The sequence below is a fragment of the Anopheles marshallii genome, chromosome 2 (genome assembly GCF_943734725.1).
Source record: "Anopheles marshallii chromosome 2, idAnoMarsDA_429_01, whole genome shotgun sequence".
NCBI classification, from domain to species: Eukaryota; Metazoa; Arthropoda; class Insecta; order Diptera; family Culicidae; genus Anopheles; species Anopheles marshallii.
In genome coordinates this window covers 30,608,482-30,621,702 of record NC_071326.1, presented here as the reverse complement: position 1 = coordinate 30,621,702, position 13,221 = coordinate 30,608,482, and the positions used below count along the sequence as shown (strand labels likewise).

Sequence of the window (13,221 nt, the reverse complement as noted above, 5' to 3'; positions counted from 1 at the left end):
CCTAACTAAGGGTAAAGGAAAACTTCCCCTCCGAAAGGATGCTATCCGAATTCGACTATACAAACATATGTGAGCATTTAATGCGTCACTAACATTATTGCGGCAGGCTCAAAATGTTCCTTTCTCTACACAATCATTGGGCACATATCTACTGAAACGATTCATTCAAGTAGGAAAGCAGGGGACACACTACCGCTCATTATTGATTGATTCTCGTTGATTTTAGAGAGTGTTAAAACAGCATAACATAAGCATAAACAGGGGAAGAAGTAACAGAAACACATAATTGTTAAAAAGCCCGAATTCTTGCGCACATACACATAAACGCCTAGGCGCACCGATCAATAGATTCGATCGAAATCCTACTCCACATACGTTACTTGCTTACACGATCTTTTACTATGCACGGTTTCAGTGATTCAAGTTTTAGTGTGTTTCATTCAATTAAAAGGTGTGTGAATGTGTGTAATATACAAAAAAAACTTCGCTGAAATGTGCTATTAACACCCTTTTTCCACAATTTCAAACAGTATGCTCATCCGTTATTTCCTAATTTTATTTATAGCTGCATTTCATCATCATTAGTGTGTGCCCCCGTTTGCCGCCGTGTCTCTCTACTACCTTTTGCCTTCCCAAGCCGTTCCATTCATTCAAACTCGCACACATTCTTACGCACATTCACAGATACTCACACATACATTTTAATAGACGCATCGGGACTGAGTGTTCGCGTTTGTGCCGTGCTTTCCATCCGTACTTGCGCACGTTTACACTTAAGCCTATAAACCTAAAAGCTTAAACGAACGAGAGAACGTATTGTTAGTAGTAGAAAAGAGAGGATGCGGTCGCATTCCAGTTTTGTTGTTCTGAATGGATGCTACTACTGTGTTGTTTGCTAACCTTTCGCAAAACACATATTACACTCCTTGTTTACACAAACATACACACACACACACTTCCTTTGCTTGATCGACGATTCGACACTATAATGCCACACAAATCACAATCTATCTTGCGTCCGAATCTAAAGCGCTAGCGAATCATGTTACGGGACACGGTATGGCGCAGCATTAGTGCACATTGTCGTGTGGCGCGCGAGTCACGAGCAGGACCTTTTATAGGGGCGCGACTCCATACGACAAATGGAACAGCCGAGTAGTAGAGTAGTAGCAGTGCATCAGCAACGAACGGTGCGCCATCCTTCTCATCATTGTATTGCCACAGCTTAACCGTCCTCTTTGGGCGGTGTAAACCATCCGTTCTTTTCGTGGATTTGCACGAGCGATTTGAAACTTTGCTGCGCTCTAGCTAAGCTGTACTGACCCTGTGAAAGAGACTGATATTCGATTAGTGGTTGTTTTGAGTGGAAATTTTAATCTAAGGGGAGATGTACACATTGGAAGCTCAAAAATAATGTTATATTGGGGACTTTTTTTCAACGGTGAGTGTTTTTCGTTGAAACACAAACAATTGACGTTTTTATAGATCTTTTCTCCGATTGCCGTTAAAAAACGATTTTCGTGAACTTTTGGGAATTGGTTAAAAACCATTGGAAGACAAAAATAAAACAATAAATAGAGTACCTCGTTTATGAAATTTTGAAACAATGGTGGATAACTCTAACAGACCATAACAACTCCGAGGAGTACGTAGTTTTGAGATAAACGCGTATAAATATTGATAATGTCCACATACGTGGCTCTACGTGTTTACTTTGAAACTACTGGTATTGACCCTACATTTGAAGTTTGTCCGAAATTCCATCGGTTCAAGTCATCTGAATCTGAAATAAAGTCATCTGATTCAGTCCGTCGAATCTGAGTGCCATTCAAACGGTTGGCGTTAGTTTAGTTTTAGAAATTTATCCTTGACTATTAAAAAATCATCATCAAAACCTTTTTGATAGATGCCTACATAATTTAACTTTTTATCTCCCTTTTAAGCAGTAGATTACGTGACCAAACAAACCGTTGTAGGTGGTCTTGCGCTACGGTATATAACGTGTAGTTTACGCTCGACACGCGTGCGTATTAAATTTCTCACCTTCGTAGGGCCGAACTGTATTCGCGCCTTGCCCTTGACTAGTGTGGCCGCTATTTGCATAATGACCGCTTCCACGGTGTAAGCTGAGCTCCAGCCCTGTTTCGTGAGCAGCTCCATGCAGATGGCACCACCTACCAGGACGTAGCCGCCTATTAGAAAAAAGATAATTCCGTGTATAGTGGCAAATAATCACACATTGAACCAAGAAGGAACATGCAGTGCACTCATCTCATCGCGCCTTACCGGATATGATCGGATGCACGACCCGCACGAACGGTGGCTCGAAAGGGTACGTTTCCTTGAACATGATGTTCAGCAGTATGCTGTCCTTGCCTTCGCGCTCCTTTAGCAATACCAGATCGTTGTGCAGCGGACTGTCCGGGTCGACCGACATGAGACGGATGTTCCACTCGTAAATGGAATCGTTTACTAGCTCTATCGAGTACATGTTGTTTTTGAACGAATCGGACCGGTAGATGTCACGCAGCTCCTTCATAAGTCTATCCGTCGCCTGCACCGAACCAGACACGGAACCCTGGAGTGAAAGTTGGTATGAGAACGTCATTAGAATCATATGTTCAAGGAAAATCAATTCCAATACAGGATACACATACTTACCTTCAAATAATCCTGCCGTTGCGTTTGTCGTAATCTTTCCAATGTTGCTAAATGTTCTACTTCCATTTCGTCTTTCTACAATGTAAACAGAGATGCGAAAAAGCGATATAGTAATGATTATTATGCTTCGGTATTTAAATTTCTAAAATTGCAGTGCTGATAGTGCGCAACTAGTGACAACATAGGCATACTCTTATACTCATGATTTACCTCCGATACACTCTATGCAGGTTCCCGCTACCGTTATTGTATATATATATAGGTCATTCTGATAAGAATCGAAATGCAAAACATAAGCTAAATAGCAACAATGCAATGAAATAGGAAGATTTTCCATATACAAGCGAAGCAAGTTTACAGTTCGAATTGCCCCACTGGGGGGTGGTTGGCTCCTACTAAGGCAATATAGCAACGACATTGTGCGTACCACGTAGGCTAACTCTAAGCTACATAAAGCTGACGTACGCACTGATGCTACTGCGTATGTTACAGTTTACAACTGCAACTGTGTGTTTACAATCGTTTATTGCACATACCTTCGCCGTGCTGCGGCCATCGTCCATCTCGAGGGGCAAATCCTCTTCACCTTCACTTTCCTGGTCGCTTTCGCCGACCACATCCTCGATATCATCACAGTCGGAGTCGATCTCATCGATCGCCTGTTGCTGGTGTTGCAGCTGAAGTTGCTGATGTTGCTGCTGCTGTTGCTGGTGCGCCGAAAGTAACTGCTGTGGTGGCATGCCATGCTGGAGATGGGCGGCTGCATGTAGGTGTGCCCCGGCTGCGCCACCATTCGGCTGGAAGGCTTTCTTCAGCGTTTCCAGATCGGGAGGTAGTGGAACCGTGTGCTGCCGGCAGAGTTCGCGTAACAGTATGTGTACCTAAAAATGATGAGATAAGTTTACATTAAACATGCGCACCTTTCGAATTTTTACATGTTTTATTTTAGCATTTTTGTTCTACTTTTCATACCTGATTTACAACATGATTATCTAAACCGTTCGTATTCGTTAGTATTTGTACAGCGTTGCTAATACTTGTGTCCTCGCTTTCGGCGAACCATACTGGAGGCGTGGATGGATACGTTTCCTGGATGGAATAAAAAATTATCGTTATTATGGAATACTTAACCATTAATAAAAACAAAATGTAAGTAAGTAAGTTAGTATAAACAAAATGTACGATAAAAATAATTAGATTTTTGGTGCTGATGACTATGACTTTCGTTATGCTGCCCTAATTTCAATACCCTCCCCTTCCTGGAAACAGAAATGGAAATCACTTCTTCTTGGTGACTCATTTAGTTCGCATCACATGTATGATCATTTATCACACTTAACAGGGTTACTCTTACCAGACTCAATATATGCTTCTTCAATCCAAATCTATTTTTTTTAATCTAATGTTTTTATTCCACGGATTCATAATCTTGTGGTTCTTATCTGGTTCTTTGTGACTAACGTACTCGAATGTGCCTCTATAGTCTGAACGCCCTCAAATCAGCAACGGTTGGACTAACGCTTACCACCGCTGATTCTCCCACACCGTAATACTATACGTCTGCTTTCCTGGCCACCTGACAGTTAAAGCTTATCCTCTGCTGTATGATAATCGTAGCCTGACACAACTAATAATAAAACTTGAGGTTTTGTGGTTTACCGAAATATTTTTCTATTTAATATGCTGAAACTCCTGTCCAACATCTGGTCCCATATGTCCTTTTCATACCAACCAATCAATAATAGTGTTGCCAGACACAAAGAACAACATAAGCTTGTTTTCCTCCTCCTACCCCCCTCTATTTTACCATCCACATCCGCCCAACTAAGCAGCATCCTTGGCTGGAGCATCCCAAAAGGTCAATAACACAACTGGAAACGTGATGCTGGTACTGTTTTCTACAAGTAGCGTGCATGTTTTGTTTTCCACCTCTCTGACGTTTTGACCATATTTAATCTGATTACTTGAACTGTTTCAAGTGCAAGATTGCACGACCCAAACAATTAAAAGCCACCATTTCTTATCCAATGTTAAATTGATTAGAATTATGAGAACCACTAAAACATCAGATATTATTAAATTAATAAATGGAAATAATAATCAAACATTAATTTTAATTACGTTTCTTAAAAATAATAATTCAAAGTTAAAACTGATCAGGTTAATTTACAAATAAAAAGCAATAAAAGTATTTATGGAGAGTTGCTTGCAATTTTTGTTAATGATCATTAATCTAATGTGTGGACAGGAATGTTTATAAAAAAAAACAACTCTGACAACACTGAAATGATTTGAGATTTAGTAAATCGTACAGAAACAGCTGATAGGATGGTAAATAATCGATTCTCGTTTTTACGGTCTAAAAAGCTAAAACATCGCAAAGAAATTGGTTAATTAAGTAGGGAATGAACGCAAACCAGCACGAGAAATATCTTCTCCATATATCGATAAAGCAACAAAGAACATGCAAGATGACAGAACGGGAGAACAGATTAACACGGCACCTGTTCTGTGCATACTTTGATCCGGCAAATAAAACACTAGAACTTAACGATCCAAATCGCCCGGATGTAGAAATAAAAGTATGAGACACGTGAAAGAAACTGCTTAACCCCCATCTGTTATCATTACTAATCACTTAACGAACATGCTTCGTAGAAATGCGACCCATTTCTTCGCTATTTTACACGCTTGGTATGCTTTCAACATGACAAAAACAATGGTATTGCACATTCATCATAAATTGTGCACGTGCGTAATAACGAAACTGCACGCATCATGTGCGACGCAGAATGACATTTCCAATTGTTATTCAGATGTCAGTTGTGCAGCCAAGACGTAATGTAATAAATATGTTTTGAGGAAAACTTTTTTTTTAACCGACATTTGTATACATTCTACCGTCTGTAAATAAATCGGTGTAAAGCTAGAAAGCTTCCCGCTTGCTCCAAAGTTTGTCCTCACTAAATTTGGAAATTCCAAATAAATGTTCTTATTTTCGCTGCTTACCACCCACATCATTGCATCATGACCTCCGGCGGGTTTCTTCTCCGCTTGTGCAACGCAATTGGGAGCGGGGTACTGAAATTGACCTAAATTTGGAAGTACTTTAGCTTCGCAGCACTATTGCATCGATGTTTGCAAGTTTATCTATTTCTCGCAAACATATCGCGCTCGCTCTTTCCCGCGCTGCTGATTTCCTTATCCCATGGGTCCTTATGGGTGAGAAAGGATGAGTTTGAAATTTACATTACGTAGAAGAACGCTATTTAATGGCCAATATGTTTTGAAAATAATGCGAACAACAAGAACATTACAACACGTCACGGCAAATCACGTAAATGAAAGATGTCTATTTATTTTGTTTAAGAAGAATTGAAGATAAACCTTCTTTTAGAAGGAACAAAATCAGACATGAGGACATCTATTATGAGGACAGACAAATGATTGCTGAAATAATTCCCCATGAGTATGTTTTATAAAGTTTTATAGAAAACCTTCATCAAGTGTGGGTTATCAATAGAAAGCATTATAAAAACATTGACTTTACAAGTAATTTTTATGCAATAAAGTATCTTTGTTGTCCCTCTTCTCTTTTGCTCTATGTAAAAGCATTAACGAGTATCTTTAGCAGTCGCAAAACTATTTTGGAATGCGTAACTTTTTTTCTCAGATTATGTGTTCTTGTGTTAGTTTTGATGTATGGAGGCTCTTAGACGCTTAATCTTGCAGGAGGTTAGCTGCAAGGCTTTCCATACAAAATTTACCCAACGAATTTAAGCTTAAATTATTTCCCTTCAATAAAAGTTTCCTTTCAACTGCTAGACGAATGCTAACACAAAGCATCTGTATCTAGCTCGTTTCACTCAGGATAATTTCCAACATAAACTATGTGACAATGTAAAATCATATTTGTGTATTTTAGGGATTGCCTAAAAATTGCTCAAATAAAAACATTTTTTTGTTTCAGTTAACTATGCATGGTTATTAAATTACGGTCCAGTACGGTCGGTAAACATAGCAACTGAACAAAAGATTCGAGGAGAACCATGAAGCAACATGACACAATCCTCACAAAAATATGTGTTCGATAGTTTGACAGATACCGTCCTTAAATATAAACTCGTTAATTTAAGGTATGATCAAAGGTCCTTAGATGGTCCTGAGCGGAATGATAGTTGAGAACTGCCGAGCAGAATTACGTGCAAAACGTACTACAAAACGAATCCAATGTGTTAATATTATCCAATATGTAAATATGTTTACGCACTGCTATTTTCGAGGCAGCCACTGTTAGCACCATTAAGCGAAAGAACAAGAAGTTAACTAACCAGACTAATGTAAACAGTATTAACGATAAGATGACCCATCACTTGCTTCGCTTGCGTACCGCTTGATCTACTCCAAGATATGAAAGATCTCGCTATCGGTCTGAATGTATCTCAGTACACTTTTTTGGCTAAACAGTCGGATATAAACATTAAAACATTGTTAACACTCCGTTATAAAAGTCCACCCAGATTATATACCCACACCTTAACCCTAAAGTAGACTGTCCAGCTGAGATTTTCAGAAACTTTTTCGTTTCTAGATAGATCAGTCAGGCATGGGATAGACTGAGTTTTTTTTTTTCGAGATTAGAACTTAGACTGATTGCACCGGCCAATAGCTAAGAAGGTAAGCTTTCAGTAAGTAACAGATACATGTAAAACAAACTTCCCCGTGCAAAAAAGTTAGTAATGGTGGCCCTGACTTGATTTTTCTTATTAGTAACTGTGTATTCCACTATTCGCTGTCACAAAAACCGGAACCTCCCGAACATTATGTTGCATGTAAGACTATATATTCAGCGTTCTTGTTAATCATTATTCCTGCAAAGCTGGTGGGAACCAGGTAGACTTTTAAGAGAATATTTAGAGTATTCTCGATAGCATCTGTTCCTACCTCAGCAATCTGGTCCTCCCACTCAGGTAAAATTATTTAACAGTGGAAGTAACGATTCCTTGGGGTGGCCAGGTGTTGTACATTATTGTGAATTGTGAACATAGTTTTACCCTTGCCAACCTCATGTGTTCCAATTATACATTTTTACTAGATATCATATTATCTCGCTATGATTATCAATACAACCTATTAAATCAATACGTAATTAGTTTCCAAGTAAGGCACATTGAGGTGGATGCAAAAACTGATGCGTTTCTTTTTCGTAAATATATGTAAAATCTTCCTCATCTCTGCAAGCTTATCACTCGGCACGACTAAAGAATGCAGGTTCCTATACCTTGCTTAATTAATTACCACTGATTTAAGCATCAGATGTCCATTTTACCTCTATTCGTTTCAGGACTGGCAGCTAAATGCCATATGCCCTATTTATCTAGGTTAGTTCATACAATTCGGCCTCATAGACATGGGGCTTCACCTTTCTTCACAATGTACCCCATATTGAACATGACTCTACCCTCACTTACCGTAATGTTGGCATGGATTACGTATTGCTTGCCGTTGCGACCGATGAAGCGGCAGCACAGTTCGTCCACCGTGGCGCTAAGGATTTGGAACCGTTCATGGTTCTTCGGGAAGACCTGCTCGAGCGTTTTGATTTCTAGCTTCAGCGTATTCAGGCACGCCATCGTGCCGGACAACCGGACCGGGGTAGGAAGGTGCAGTGCCTCCTCTCTCACCACACCCCGTATCGGGTAGGAGAGGGGCACACGTCACGCAACAGAGGACGACTGTGAACGCGGACGTGCGGTTTTGCAGGACGAACAGGTGATGGATAAATTGAGGTAAACCACTTTTCCGATTGTTACCGATTTGAGGACACAGCGCGACGTTCCAAATGAGCTGCAAACGTTTGCCTTATGATTGTTAATCCAGGGTTCCGGGGAGGGTCACACACTATCCGAACCCGAACACTCCACTGCAGCGCTGTTGATGTACCCAGCACTATCTCCTACTACACGAAACAAAACACCACATTGGAGAGAGCAGAATATTATAGCACAAATTTTCACTTGGATAGTTATGTAGAGGAAGGTACAACAATATACGAAGTTTGACAGATCTTTCTTGGACACCAACAATACACTTTAGCACACATACGCACACATGGGCGCACACGCAGCGCAGACCGTCGTTAAAGAAGGTGTCGGCTTCTCGTACTGAGGAAAACAAGCCGCCTACTGCGCTTGGCGCTCGTGTGCGAAGGTTGCTCTGTTATTGTTTATTATGCTCACAAAATCGATGCTGAAGAAAAAGCACATACAAACGCGCGCGCACACACACACACAGGCACGCACGGAAACACACGAAAGTAGAGTGGATTTAATTAAAATTTGTTTTAAGCACCCAAAGCAACAATGCAATAACACAATTCTGGCTAAACATATTTTACACTGCACACATAACAAACGCTTTTATACATGGGCGATGTGTAGCCAAAACGATAAATTTATATAATATTTGCAACCACCATTTCCTTTCAATAATTACGGCCTAAAAAAACACACATTAAAACGCACACACTGCACACAGATACGGTTTGTTCGTTCCATGCACCGTATTTCCTTTATCACCACTACGCACTACGCACACTACGATGCGTGTTGTTAATAATGCCTGTATCTTTTGCAGATTTCTTTTTTACTTAGAGTGTGTGTACCTTTTATTGTATGGTCATTTTATTGTACAATTAAGACGATGTAGGGATTTAAATCTATTTCATTCCAACTTCAGGTGCAGAACGATTTTATTCCTGAATGAATGAGTATCGCCGCTATTGTGTGACGGAAGATGTGTCGATGCGTGGTTCGATTAAACCTAAAAACTAAGATGAAACCCACTAGTAGCCTATAAATCGAACGGAGGGTCGTATTTGATGGTCATACTGCGACGAAACCATTTTTGACATTTGTGAGTTCCTCGGCAGTCGTGTGAAACTGACGAACTTATTTTCTTGTTGTTTTTGTAGTTGTAGGGTGCTGTGACGACGTGCTCATTTTTCACACGGCAAACCGAAACCCGGAAAGAACATCGACTGGGGGGTTTCTTTTATTATTTTTTCTTACACCTTGGGAGCCGAGACGTCGAGGATATGTGTTGTACCGTTCAAGATGCACAAACACACACCGAACAGAGAGTCACTCACACAATCAGCAAAATCTTACTCAACGTAACACATCTTTGAGCTCTTTATACTGCTTACACTATAGTGTTCCGCCTTTGGTTCTTTTCTATTGTTTTTGGTACGATGCTTATTGATACATCATCGCCTACTTCCTAATCGCAGCTCCTTGATAACCGGTTGGAGGTTTTTTTTCTTCTTGGTGCAGGTACATCACACAAGGAATCGCCAGACACACATTCCTACAAACAAACAACGCACACATACACACATTGCAAATACGTCACAATGTAGTCTTTTGTGGAGAAAACATTAATGCTCATTTCTGTTGATGCTGTTCCCCAGCACCTGGGCCAGCGTTTTACTGTTTCCCATCACACACCACGCCCTACCCAAGGATTGGACACCCGGAATGGTCATGGACTTTTCTTAGTTGAGACTTGTTCCACCACCGATTCCTGAACGGCTCGCAAGTAGACGAATATCCAAACACAACACAAAAGAAGAGATGTACAAGCGACAGACATCGTCCATCACTAAGTCGTCTAAGTGTCACACACCACAGCGAGCCATTTTCCCATTGCATTTTTCATGCTTTAAACCCACCCGCCACGGGTGCTTGTTGGTTATGCATTTCAAAACTCGAATAAAAAACCGGTGCCCTCGATTTTTCCCGGATTGACAACGATGGCACAAGTTCCAGCCGCGTATTACGCGCGTGTATGTGTTTTTTCCCTTTAATGTGTGGTGTTCTCGCCTTTGCACTACCACACCAGTAATCGCAAATAACAAAAAAATTCAGCACACTCAAAAGAGCCATTGCTCTCCGCAAGAAGCAGGTGTTGTCGGGGTGGTGGTGGCACGGGGAATTTTCGAAAGGAGGCTTTACCGGACCGCACTTGGATTGGACGTATGGGAATTAAAATTTGCGATTGCGATTTTAGAAACGGGAAGTAACAAAAAAAAAAGTGCACATTTGACGAGTTTTTCCTCTCTTTCACTCTCTGCTTCCCTCGTCGCTGCCCATCCTTCCGTGACACAGCCCCCTGAGGAAGGGTGGCCAAGTACAAAACTAACACCACAGCAATAAAAAGGGCTCCCTCCCTTTCTTGGGGAAAAACTTGATACCAGCCACACCACCGCTCGCTGTGTCTGTGGGTAAGTATTCATAATGGTGGAAATGGAAGCATATTTTCGCAGCTCTAGACAAATGGCAATTCCTGGGCAAGAGTGGAAGAGCGGTTCAACCGTATCAACATCTTTGTTGGTTGGTTGGAAATTACCGAATTCGTTGTTTTTACTTCATAATATTAACGCTTTTATCTTTTAGGCACTGTTTTCTACGCGTCTGGTTTCACTATATGAAGAGCAGGCTACGCGAAAATGGATCACCATCGTCAAAAAGTACCGAGCGCTTAATTACGGGTGACGCAGTGCGCCCTGTGTGTGTGTACTTGAGGTAACGAAATTTTCTCTCTATTTTTTCCTCGTAAAACAACGATTCACGAAACACTGTAACTCACACTGCACGAACTAACGGCGGGATTAAAACAGTAGTACAATTTCCGTGAATCACGTAGCAATTCTCGACGAAATATTCGTTTGTTCACGGTACAAGCAGCACAAAGTTCGTACGCATGCACACGCTCCTGTGTGTATGGCAGTGTAGTGTTGGGCTCGTCGGTTCGGAACAACACAGCGATCTATTTCGTTCCGGTCCCGTGTTGCCAAATTGAAATTTTTGACAACTGAGTTTGAGCTTGTGCTTGTATTTTTCATTGGAATCCCTTTTTAAAATATGCTGAAATAACTTATAAAATTTAAAAAACAATTTTGAAATAGTTTATTTATTTAATCTTTGATTCACACGTGTTTTTTTACGTACGATTTATCCGAGCACTGAAGTTCTGACTACACGGTACAGTCATTGCTTGTCAAGTGATGTTGACAGAATATTTGCCCACTGACGATGAATGATTATGAGCTAATGATTGTTTATGTGTTAACGTTTCGTAGTGTTGAAATTTTTAAAACAGCGTGACTTTGTGGATTTAGAAGGACTGTTTTGTGTTGTACTGTAGAATGTGGTATTTCTATCCACTATTCGGATGAACTTATTCGCGCTGGCACTCTCGGCTCTTGGCGGTGACATATTAGCCGCACTGATAGGAGAGTCTAGTCAAGAACTGCAGAAATGCAACGGTTTATCGCTGTACTGTGGAAGCCAAAAAGTTTCTAATCCTAATTTCCGGAAGAATACTTCTCGAAACTAATCAATAAGAAATTTGGATCCAAGCAGCAATTGATTGATCTAATGAATAATTAATGAACTAATGAAGGTATTTTTTTTAAACAAGCTCTTTCTGATGGTATACAGCTCCAAATGATTTAATGCTTATCAAAAGAAACAGCATAAATTTTGGCAAACAAATTGAATGTATCAGAAACTTTAAACCTTACATTGAAGAAGTTCAAGAGCACTAAAAGCTAGGCAAAACTTGTAATGTTGTTTAGCAAATGAGGCACACCAGACTACGATTGATTGATCATGTCGTCAGACCGAATGTCCCAGATTGGTATGCATTGCTACAGACTATCTACAAGGACATATAACCGTGCATCCACACCTAGCGGTCTTCCCAGGTACGATGGTCAACGTACCTGGGAAGACTGCTAGGTGTAGAAGCACGGTAAGATACAGCTAAGTCTCGACTGTAATAGTCTCTAAAACTACGAAGTATTCGTTGTACCAGTTATGTAAGCAGTTTGATTTATTAATAACTATCCTCAGTGTAACAATGAGAATTTTTTATCTTAGCATATTGCATCCAGGGGAAGACCGAATTCAAAAAAAACAAACACTGAAGACCTACGAGTCAGCGAAGCCAATGGGTTAGGCATCCAGACGGGATGGCCAATGGGTTCGGTAATGAGATCTTTCATAAAGTTGATGGAATAATTTGAGGTAACATCCTTTAAAAAGAACATTAACCTCAGTACCTCTTACGCCAGGTAGTTGCTATATCAACAACCTACAAACTAAGAACAAAGTAATGGAATGAAGAAACAAGATAAGCAAGTTCATAATAACCGCGCATGTGCTCAAAGCGCAACATGGAGACGGAAGGTATTTTGTAAGGGCGCACCAGGTTCCTACCAGCAGTAACAACAGTCAGTTGAATTTGTGATTTCTCGTTTAAAGGAGGCAAGTTGTATGTGGTGCAAGCTAGCTAGTGGGAATCATTACAAGTGCTGTTGCCATAACGGAAGGGTACTAAAATATTCGACGTTCAGGAGGTATACATACATTGTTTGGTATGTCAATTCATGTTTTCAATCGATTTCAAACGAACATTAATTGCTTCATCGTTGAGTGTTCAAAAATCAATTCAATCGCTACCGTTTCCACATGTTCCGCACAGTTTCAATGTTTC

The 13,221-nt window shown here is 40.5% G+C and overlaps 1 protein-coding gene across 2 annotated transcripts; it reads right to left on the bottom strand.

Moving 5' to 3' along the window:
* Nucleotides 1-1,225: 1,225 nt before the first annotated feature.
* Nucleotides 1,226-8,294, bottom strand: LOC128718908 (ubiquitin-conjugating enzyme E2 Q2). 2 transcript variants are annotated; one of them, XM_053812524.1, is made up of 8 exons: nucleotides 8,133-8,294; nucleotides 3,634-3,750; nucleotides 3,468-3,542; nucleotides 3,198-3,368; nucleotides 2,662-2,736; nucleotides 2,287-2,578; nucleotides 2,044-2,192; nucleotides 1,226-1,336 (listed from the first exon to the last, which is right to left on the bottom strand). In XM_053812524.1, the coding sequence occupies exons 1-8, from the start codon at nucleotides 8,292-8,294 to the stop codon at nucleotides 1,226-1,228; spliced, it is 1,152 nt and encodes a 383-aa protein (XP_053668499.1). The 2 variants fall into 2 exon arrangements, with proteins under 2 accessions (XP_053668499.1, XP_053668498.1); XM_053812523.1 differs by having other exon boundaries at nucleotides 3,198-3,542.
* Nucleotides 8,295-13,221: the final 4,927 nt, after the last annotated feature.

What these genes read in the sequence shown, in the direction of transcription:
- LOC128718908 (XM_053812523.1), bottom strand. Translation starts at nt 8,294, where the DNA reads ATGGCGTGCCTGAATACGCTGAAGCTAGAAATCAAAACGCTCGAGCAG. An exon ending in ATGGCCGCAGCACGGCGAAG is followed by an intron (nt 2,737 to 3,197) that starts GTATGTGCAATA and finishes TTTACATTGTAG; the next exon opens with AAAGACGAAATGGAAGTAGA. An exon ending in CGTGCATCCGATCATATCCG is followed by an intron (nt 2,193 to 2,286) that starts GTAAGGCGCGAT and finishes TTTTTCTAATAG; the next exon opens with GCGGCTACGTCCTGGTAGGT.